Source organism: Triticum dicoccoides, chromosome 6B (genome assembly GCF_002162155.2).
Source record: "Triticum dicoccoides isolate Atlit2015 ecotype Zavitan chromosome 6B, WEW_v2.0, whole genome shotgun sequence".
In the NCBI taxonomy this organism is placed as follows: Eukaryota; Viridiplantae; Streptophyta; class Magnoliopsida; order Poales; family Poaceae; genus Triticum; species Triticum dicoccoides.
The window spans coordinates 611479590-611490345 of record NC_041391.1 but is presented as its reverse complement, the minus strand read 5'-3'; the positions used below and the strand labels follow the sequence as shown (position 1 = coordinate 611490345).

The 10756-nt window shown below is 47.4% G+C and overlaps 1 protein-coding gene across 1 annotated transcript; it reads left to right on the top strand.

The window, feature by feature from the left end:
- Positions 1-5432: 5432 nt before the first annotated feature.
- Positions 5433-8657, top strand: LOC119321796 (transport inhibitor response 1-like protein). The gene is made up of 3 exons (XM_037595332.1): positions 5433-6172; positions 6614-7124; positions 7221-8657. Exons 1-3 carry the CDS (start codon positions 5499-5501, stop codon positions 7971-7973), a joined length of 1938 nt encoding a protein of 645 aa, XP_037451229.1. The 5' UTR covers positions 5433-5498; the 3' UTR covers positions 7974-8657.
- Positions 8658-10756: the final 2099 nt, after the last annotated feature.

Below are 10756 nucleotides of genomic sequence, written 5' to 3'. Positions count from 1 at the left end.
TGGAACACGCAAGAGATAGGGAGTGATCCCGGATACCGGGTGTCCCACATGACGGTGGCATGGCAAACAAGGAACCTGCAAAGACAATCCGATCATGGTGCAAAACTCGAGCATCTCATACAACACACAAGCATTCATTCACGGGCGGTCCTCTCGGGGTTATACCTTCGAAGCATGCATTTCGGGGTAGTTCGAGCTCGGAGCGATGTAGATGGAAGTAGCGGTACATGGGTCGTAGTGGAAGTAGTCGTTCTCGCGAGGTAGTGGAAGTAGTGGTTCACGGGCGTCGTGGGAAGTAGTCGTTCACGGCGACGGTAGAGGTACTCGCGATCTTGGCCACGGTAGTTGTTCACGGGTCGTAGACGTTCGGGTTGAGGTACTTGGCGCATCTCATTCTTGCCGATCCAAACAAAGTGAGATAAAAGGGGCTCGGGTCAACAGAGATGGTAGTCGTACACTAGACAGCAGTAGACGAACTTGGCGGTCCAGGGTACTTGGTGTCGACGTCCAAGGAGGATACGATGGAGAAGATGCTCGTCATGGGTGGAGCTCCAGGAGCCATGGTGCGCAGCAGGCAGGGCGTCCCTGGCCTTGAGACGGGGTCCTAGCGGGCAGAGCAGCGGCAGCTCCAAGGCAGGGCAAAGGAAAGGGTGGAGCTCCTCCGGCTGGAAGCTGACGAGGCGGAAGGACAGCGAGGAGCTGGGGATCTGGGCCTAGCCCATGCGAGTGACCCTGGCGGTCAAAGCGCAGGAGCGGGACGAGGCACGTCCCTCTTCTCCCGGGACGAAGCAGAGGAGAAGGTTGGGCATGGCGCCGGCAGGACTTGGCACAGTCGATGGCAAGACGAGGCGGAGGTACGGCGGCGTGCCGGTAGCAGGAGGCAAAGGCGGAGATGGTCCGGTGCTGGGGCTCCAGCGAACTCCGACCAAAACGGAGGGGACGAGCGGTGCGGGGCTCCTACTGGGCACGGAGGACGATGGATGCGGGCGCAGGTGCTCGAGGAGCTCCTCTCCTCGAGCGCTCGGGCGACGGGGACGGATGGCGCCGGTGGAGATGCGGGTGTGGAGCCACCGGAGTTGGACAAGGAGGAGGCGGGATGGCGCGGCAGCGGCCTGGTTCTGCGGTGGCTGGCGGCGGATGCAGGCAACAAGGAGGAGGCAGAGGGGACGGGACAAGGGCGCGGCTGCTGATGGAAGGGGGCGCGACGGCGGCGAGGAGGTGGTCGGGCGTGGGGGTCTCACGGTGGAGGCGGCGAGGGGATCGGGCGCAGGGAGCTCGTCTCCCTGGCTCGATGCGTGTGTGTGTGTGTGTGTGGCGGCGGGCAGAGGGAATGAGGAGGAGGGATCGAGAGATGGGGATCGGGCTCTCTGGCGGCTAGGGTTAGGAGGGTTAGGTGGGCCTAGATGGCCTGCTGGGTTGTTGGGCTCTCTTCTCCCTCTCTCTTATTCTTATTTCCTTTAGCAGAAAACAAATTAGAGAGAAGAAAAAGAAAGAGAGGGTTAAGGAAAGAATTTGCGCACGGGGGTAATTTTCCCGGACTCGCAAAAATGCGTTGGTTCCAAGGAAATAGAAATGGCCAAGATCGAACGATAATAATTCAAACTCATTTGAATTTAATTCAAATGGGTTTGAACTAGGACGAGGTTTTTTAGGAGTATCCAAAATGTTGAGAATTTTGGTAGAGCTCCGGAAAATGATGAAAGAAATTATGGGCAAGGTTGGAGACCAAGAATTAAGATAACAAAGGCATTGAGATAATTTGCAAGTGGGTTATTGTTAATTCCAAATAAATGAAATAATTTTATTATAGCTCCCTAAAAATAGTAGGAGACTTTGAATATGTTTTAAAGAGAAATCACCATGTGAATATCCCTCGATTTAAATAGATCAACGATCTATGCAATTTATTTAGTTTTAGTTGGTTTGAGAAATTAATGGCGTGATGACATGATGCAATGCAAGAGATGACATGATGAAATGCAACAAACAAAAATAAATCACACGACAAAACTCGGAATAGCTGGGAGTCTTCTGGAGCGTTGGTCTCGGGGCGTTACAGGCTAGAACCAAACACCTACCTAACTTGGTCAAACTTGCCTAAGGTTAGGTGTGGCAAAGTGTGGCAAGGTGTGGCTAGGAACCAAACAACCCCTTAATGTCGCGGACTTGACTATCTACCATCCAGAAGAAGCGCTCTACGAAGATAGCTCGAGGTCGATTTCCAAACAACCAGGGAGAATAATGAGGTACAATAGATGAGGAAAATAAAAATATAATCATATGTCAAATCTGTTTAGCTACTTCTAGAGACTTCTATTGTAGTCTAGTACTCCCTCCATAAAGAAATATAAGAGCATTTAGATCACTAAAAAGTGATCTAAACTCTCTTATATTTCTTTACAGAGGGAGTATTTCTTTTCTTTTCTCAACCCTAGCTACAGTTTTCTATAGTATTCTAGCTATGAGTAGAAAGGTGAATCTTAAGCAATGTTTTCTGGAGCATTCTAACCATAAATAGAAGTATGTGAAGGTTTCTAAAGCCCTATAAATAGAGGCACTCACCTCTAGTTTGTACCCAGACTACGTACCCCCACTACTTATAATAGAACTTGGTATTTTTATCTAAGATCTTGGACTAGATGTAGAGTTATATGAGTTTTGGATTGAACTCCCGCTGCCATATCAGCACTATCTTCGCCTCTGGAGTGATCTAGCGCAACACGTTGAAATTGTTCCTTCAACACTTGTGCTCTGCACATTGTAGCAGCAAGATGGAGTTGCTCCTCCACAACGTTATGCTACTTCAGGGTCGGTCTGGTCTGTTGGATCTGGTGCGTCGAATGCTTCCGGGGCTCCGGGCCTTCTGATATCCGCCCCAGATGGGCTGAGTTTGTGGGGCGTCGAACAACCCAAACGTATGGGGCTGGTTTGAGAGGTGCGGTCGGGTCGCATTTTTATGACCAGTTACTAGGTCGTCCGTCGGGCGTAGAGAGGGGAAAGTGGGTTTGAGAGGTCCGGCTGCAGATGCTTTTATAGAATATTTTTTTACTCGAAACTAACTGGTTAAACCTGTTCCAACAAGCTACCACATCGGGAAAGTTACTCGAAAAGACTAAACTTGTGGAACTACACCAATATTTCCAAAACAAAAACCCTGACGCATCATATAATCGGTCGCACTCGGAGCATGCCATGTTTCTTCCTAAATACTTGTAAGTGCAACTGCACTATTTGGTTGCAGCGAGCCCTCGCATCTAAGCCGTCCGATCCCAGTTTTCTTAATGCGATTGCATTGCTACTAGTCCCATGCATTTCAAAAGATGATACCTGACTAAATAGAAAAAGTACCCGTCGGTTGGTCCCCTCACGTCTTCACGTTCCCCTCTACCCCGCTATTCAATAAGATCCCACGTGCATGCATTGATTTGGAGCTTCAAAATTTTCTAAAATCCTTAACTTTTGACTCAAGCGTCGAATTTCAATTCTGTTTTCACCATTGTGTTTCTCGCGATGAGTTCTTAAAAACTAGATCCCATATTGGTACGTTTCGATAAAAAAAATTAAAGCAACTTTGAATGCTGCACAGGCAACTTTAGTGCTATAAAAAGCAACTTCTTATTAGTATCCGTAGTATGATCGCATATCAACGAAAATCCCTTTGAAGTTGACTACCATGACTACCAAGCTAAATACCTTCACCCTTTAATCTTCCTACCATAACTAGCAAGTAGTCTATCATAACTAGCTTCATCGCTAAGTTCATAATATTGTAGGCAACTTAGTTTTCAAGGTATGCTAATAGTACCCTAAGGTGGCTACCATGACTAGCTAGTAGCTTAACATCATCCTTAGTTGCATACAACTTAGTTTCATATATAGGCGACTTTGGACCTAAGTTGTTAACACTACTGAGCGTGCACTTGTGGGCTAGCCAGGTCGCGAGTGTTAGATGAGAAGTTGCATAGGGGGTAATGACAAGGGGACGGATTAGACAATTGCCCATAAACCTATGCAAGTCCTTAAATTTTGGTCAAGTAATCTATGAAAATCATTAACGTCTTCAGATATAATGATGCAAAACACACATGAGTTGGCTAGTTAGGTCAAAACTAAACCCCAAATGGATATGTTTCTTTTATTTTTTTCTTTCGAAAGCAACTGTGGCACTGGATGAGGCAACTTTAATACTAAACAGAAGTAACTTCACTCCTAAAAATAACTAATTAGCAACAATAAGCAACTAACTAATAATATAGAACAACTTAAACAGAGGTGGATAATATCACATCACCTTCGTAAGCAACTTTCCTTGGATAAGAGGCAACCTTAGTGCTAAAAGCAAGCAACTTCACTACATTTTGTATCCTAGTTAATTTTATGTAATATTCTCCTAACTTCCTCACCGATACTTCTAAGTTGCTTATTGTTATTGCTCGCCATTGCTTTTAAATGACCTATAATACCATGATGTCGTCTACCGATTATGCTCTTGCGTTAGCTATTGCTAGTTATGGTAGACAACACGATGGTGAATCTTGGCCACTTCAGAGTGTTTGTAGGCAACTTAGAAAAACAATGATAAAGAACTTCATAATATTGTAGGCAACTATTTTTGCAAAGTTAGGCAACTGAGAAGCAATTGTAGGCAACTAATTACCAATAGTAGGCAACTAGGCAACCGTAGGCAACTAAGCATCAACAATAGGCAATTTGAGCAACCATGATAGACAAGTTGGGATAATGTTACCAAATTGATACACATAGTGCAGTGAAGTTGCTTTGTATGTAGCACTAAAGATGCTTTATGTTTTGTGTGATTTTTTTCGTTCTAGGCAAAAAAGAAGAAGTTGCTTCCCTATAGCATTATAGTTGCCTCAATTGCAACCAAAGTTGTCCTAAAAAGTTTGATGAAATGTATTCATACGAGATCTAGTTTTGAAGAACTCGTCGTCAGAAATCTAAGGTGAAAGCGGAACTGGATTTTGATGCTTGAATCGAAAGTTATGCCTTTTACAACTTTCTAAACCTCAAATAAATGCACTTAGGGATAGGATTTAGGCTGATTCAATCGGCACCCATATGCGCTATGGGGTGTGGCCAAGCAATTTTCTTTTCTAGCGTAGACAGCAGAACAGAAGGACATGCATTTACTATATACGGCGATGCGCTCCAAAGAACAAACGAGCGCAGCGGCGCTCCTTAGCCACCTACCATGTTTCTTCCCTTCCATTATCATCAATCTCTCTGTGTGCCGCAACGTAAATTCGTACGTACATACCCGTCCTCTTCCGTGCTTTCCCGGTCGTCTCCGGGCACTGTCGTCCGGACGCATCGCTCACCATCCATCCATCTCCAAAAATCCAAACTTTCACCGGCGAGAGGAGAGAGAGCGAGAGCGAGAGGAATAAAAAGGACGGGCATTGCTTCGCTCAGTCCACCTCGCTCGCTCCTCAGATCTAATCATTATTTAATCCTTTTCACCTCCAGCGCCTCGTCACATGAGCGCTCCCCCCTCCTCCCCCTCCCCCGCTCCGATCCCCCAGCCCGCCGTAACCCTAGCCCCCGCCGGCATGCGCGATGCGGCGGAGGACACGGATTCGCCGCCATCGCAGATGTCGGAGGACGACGGCGACGACTCCTCCGGCAGCGGCGGGCCGGGAGGGGGCGACAGGTGGGCGCCGGATCTGAGGGGCTGCAGCAACGGCGGGAGGTGGGCGCCGCCGGACCAGGTGCTGGAGAACGTGCTGGAGAGCGTGCTCGAGTTCCTCACGGCGGCGCGCGACCGCAACGCGGCCTCGCTCGTCTGCCGCTCCTGGTACCGCGCCGAGGCGCAGACCCGCCGCGAGCTCTTCATCGGCAACTGCTACGCCGTCTCGCCGCGCCGCGCCGTCGAGCGCTTCGGGGGCGTGCGGGCCGTCGTGCTCAAGGGGAAGCCCCGCTTCGCCGACTTCAGCCTCGTGCCGCACGGCTGGGGCGCCAACGTCTCCCCCTGGGTCGCCGCGCTCGGCCCCGCCTATCCGCGCCTCGAGCGCATCTGCCTCAAGCGGATGACCGTCTCCGACGACGAGCTCGCGCTCATCCCAAGGTCCTTCCCGCTCTTCAAGGAGCTCTCGCTCGTCTGCTGCGACGGCTTCACCACGCGCGGCCTCGCCGTCATCGCCGAGGGCTGCCGGTACGGTTCCCTTTCTCGTCTTTGCGTATCAACGTATCAGCTTTACGGGCTGGGACAGTATCATACTGTCATTGGCGCATTTGTTCACTTCTCAGCTGCATCATGCCATTCCCACTTTATTTAATGTGCACGCCTACTCCTTTATGCTTTTTTCGGTTTTATTGGTCCGGCTTTGCCATGGATCAGAATCTGATCTAGGCAATAGCTTTTATTGCCTTGCTGGGTTCTCATCCCTACACGTTCTGTCAAAGCTAGATCTTTATTGTTCTTGAGCTCTACTCAGTTCGTGACACTTGGTAGTGTCACACTCGAATCTTTGCCGTTACTCGCACTCAGCTTTTGATAGTTTTTCTGTTATGGTTATGGCAAATAGTTCTAGCAAACTGTGATATACTAGTACTCAAGTGTGTATCTTATGGATCGTTGCATCTATTTTTTTAGGCATCTTCGAGTACTGGATCTGACTGAAGATTATTTCCATGAGGAGGAGAGTGAAGTAGTGGATTGGATCTCCAAGTTTCCAGAGTGCAACACGTCGCTGGAGTCGCTTGTATTTGATTGTGTTAGTGTCCCATTCAACTTTGAGGCCCTGGAGGCACTTGTTGCACGCTCACCAGCTCTGCGTCGTCTTCGCGTTAATGACCATGTGTCGATAGAGCAGTTGCGTCGTCTCATGGCAAGGGCACCCCATCTAACTCACCTTGGCACTGGATCATTCCGATCTGAGCCAGGCCCTGGGGGTGCTTTGTCTGTGTCTGAGCTCGCTACCTCTTTCGCAGCGTCCAGATCACTTGTTTGTTTGTCAGGTTTCTTGGATGCCAATGCAGCATACCTCCCAGCAATCTACCAAGTTTGTGCCAATCTCACTTCCCTCAATTTTAGCTTTGCGGGTCTAACTGCTGAAGAGTTCATACCAGTTATTCGCCACTGCGTCAATCTTCGCACTTTATGGGTAAGTATTTTGTGATTTTTATTGCCGCCACATTGATAGATATATTGGTTTATGTACTTTGACATCAGGTGTTGGTGTTCCAATTTCTTATTGTAGGTTCTTGATACTGTGGGTGATGAAGGCCTTAGGGCTGTGGCTGAAACATGCTCAAATCTCCGTGAGCTACGTGTTTTTCCTTTGGATGCCACCGAGGATTCTGAGGGCTCAGTCTCAGATATTGGTCTCCAGGCAATCTCAGAAGGCTGCCGAAAGCTCGAATCAATTCTCTACTTTTGCCAGCGCATGACAAATGCAGCAGTAATTGCTATGTCCGAGAACTGCCCTGACCTTTTGGTGTTCCGCCTCTGTATTATGGGCCGCCACCGCCCTGATCGGATTACCGGGGCGCCCATGGATGAGGGTTTTGGGGCGATTGTGATGAACTGCAAGAAGCTCACCAGACTTTCAGTCTCTGGCCTGCTCACTGATAAGGCGTTTGCATACATTGGAAGACACGGAAAACTCATAAAGACTCTGTCTGTTGCCTTTGCCGGGAATAGTGACATGTCTCTTCAACACGTGTTTGAGGGGTGCACTAGGTTGCAGAAGCTTGAGGTCAGGGATAGCCCTTTTGGCGACAAAGGATTGCTCTCTGGCCTGAACTATTTTTACAACATGAGGTTCTTTTGGATGAACTCATGCAGGCTAACTGTGAAGGGTTGTGGGGATGTAGCTCAGCAAATGCCTAATCTGGTGGTTGAAGTAATGAAGGAAAATGAAGGGGAAATGGATACCGTTGATAAGCTGTACCTGTATCGATCGTTGGCAGGACCAAGGGAAGATGCTCCATCATTTGTCAACATCTTGTAGTACTGCCATTGAAGAAGTTTGTTGTATGGTCATGTTTGTTCTACTATTCCTGATCACTGCTGTTGTATTCCTGTTCAAGTATGCCAGAGCCAGAGAGGAAGTTCCCTGCGGATGATTTTGCGGGAAATATGAATGCATCATTTAATTAAGCAGATCATCAATTATTCTTTTCTGGGCTGATTGAGTCGAGACTTGAACCTGTATGAGGTTTCTTTGATGTATGTATCTTGGTGAGGCATCTCACCTTATTCTCAATGGAATATGAGTTATTTTTCTGGCCAGCACCAGACCGATGCCTTTGTTGTATCATAGTTGAGTTGTCGGAACCGATTAATGATTGCACAGAGACTTGCTGAAGGTCGGCTCCAATTCGGCAGCAGATTTTACATGGTTCCTTTTGCCCTCAAGTCTCCAGCCTTTGGTGTTTTGCCATGTACTGTTCAATCTATCTGCTCAGACGAAGGAACGGCATTATCTATGTTGGAATGTTCCATCAACTTTTTTGCCTTGTATTTTAGATTATCCCAGCGACGATAAATTTTCTCTTCCCATTTTTTTTATAGTTTCCACAACTTATTTTTGTAGATCAATGTAGACCACTATCACTTTTCCTGGTCACAACCTTCTGCTGTTATTAATCAAGAAGATATTGGATGATGAAATTCAGTCAGCATCAATTTGTTATAACGTTCTCCTTGCTTTCTTGCCTGTTCATTTGCCATGATCATGCTACTTTGATTATGACTGCTCTGTTGCTACCACCATAGCAAATAAATGCCCTCTGCCTGTGTATTGGCACATGATAAGGACATGACCTACTAATGATTTGATCTCAAGAGTGGTCCTTGGTCCTTGTTTCGTGTAGATCTGCATGACATCTACTGTCAGATAGGGATTTGCCTTTTCATCCTTCTCCTGTGTACATCCCTGGAGGCGTCAAAAGCTCAAAGCTCCCAATTGGCAGAGTTGCACCTTCCACAAGGCAAGAGGAAAAAGGTAATGGTTTTACTTACTGACATAGTAACATGTACGCTTATGTTCCAAAATAATTGGCTAGACAAGGTGTGTGCTGATGATTTTTAGATCTCTGTCTTCTCTGTGGGGCTGGTTATCACTGGATTCTAGCTTAATCTGACTCTTATCCTGGTTCCAAAAATACCCACAACTTCAATCAAAGCCAGATATTTGTGCGCAAAAAGGTTTCTTCAGCTTCTGTTGAAGCATTGCCCAGTTGGTGCTAATTCAACGGTCACTACTCCCTCACTTTACTGGGAGTACTAAATATTCATCACATATCCTTAAGCATCTTATGAAGTCAGACCTGATGTAACCCAAGTCTAGATAAACACAAGCCACAGTTCTTGTCCATGTGCAGTGGACTCTTATCCAGAATTCTCTGCTTTTTTCCCCTCAACTCCAAGCCAATGAATCGGTCGCGGAGTAGGAGCCACAATGATTTTGTTCCTAAACCCTTTCTGGTTTACTTGGTAGTTTGGCAGTGTCAACCATTAATCTATCCTCAGCATCTTTCAAGTCAGCCTTAACACTACGCAAACACATGCCAACCTTTTCTTGTCGATGCGACACGAGACCCTTATCCATTGTTTTTCTCTCTGCTTTTTGCTCGACTGAAAGCCGGAAAATCAACTGGGGAGTAGGAAAACAGTGTAGCCATGATCATTGTGCTCCCAAACCTTTTTAGGTGTGCTTAGTAGTGTCAACTGTTGATTCTATATGATCGATATGCTACCAGTCAGCCTTGGTCCTTGGATGTAACCTCAACACTACGTAAACACAAGGCGCCTTCTCTTGTCAAATCTGAAATCAAATGAGATCCTTATCCATTAGTTTTCTAAAATCTCCTCAACCCCGACAACTCGAAGCCGGTAAATCATTTGGGAAGTAGAAAAACAGTGTGGGCACAATCATTTTGTTCCAAAATCCACCCATGTAGGTTTACTTGCCAAACGGACAAATGTTGCTGCCATGATGTTTGCTCCTATATCTTCCTTGATCATGCGTGAATATCTACTACTCTCTCCGTAAAGAAATATAAGAGCATTGGGTTGGGTTTCTCCCTCGGCTAAAGCTGTGGATGCAAACCTGAATCCCTGTTCTTCCATGACATTTCTACCATATTGATTCCAAAAGAAAGAAATGATACGTCAACTTCTCCAATGTTCTGTTACGGCACGTCGCATATCCAACTCGCTTTCACTTTGTAGGGAAAGGAAAGGAAAAATCTCGCAAGTAGCCATCCGAAAATCAGGAGCACAAATCTTTTGGACAAGTCTCTACCAACGAGGTCATGTGGTGCGCGGGGCAAAGAACGTGAGACCTCCACGGCGCGAGTCGCCATTTTCCTCGCTAGCCACCATCCGCCCAGAGGAAATCAATTATTGGGACGAGACAAAGCAGCTTACCGCCCCATGATAGATGGCAAAGGCCCGGCGACGCCACAAGACATCGACACATATGCCCGCCTACGCCGTGCAGCACATGAGCTATGTATTTTCATGGCCAAAGTCTACCGTCGTGATCAGCAGGACGGCCTCCGATCGGTGTCACCACTCACCACCACAGCTGATGTTCTGAAACATGTGCTGGTTTGCGAAGATGGGACGAGTTATATAGGCCGGGGTTTGGTGCGAGGTCATCAGAAAGCTCAACCGATGGAGCCTTTCGTTAAGCCCGTGTCGTGCATGTGCGTGCCTACCTGCCTGCCAAAGCGACCCAGATCAGATCTCCCGGCACGCTCACCACGCGGATGAGTGGAGGGCGAG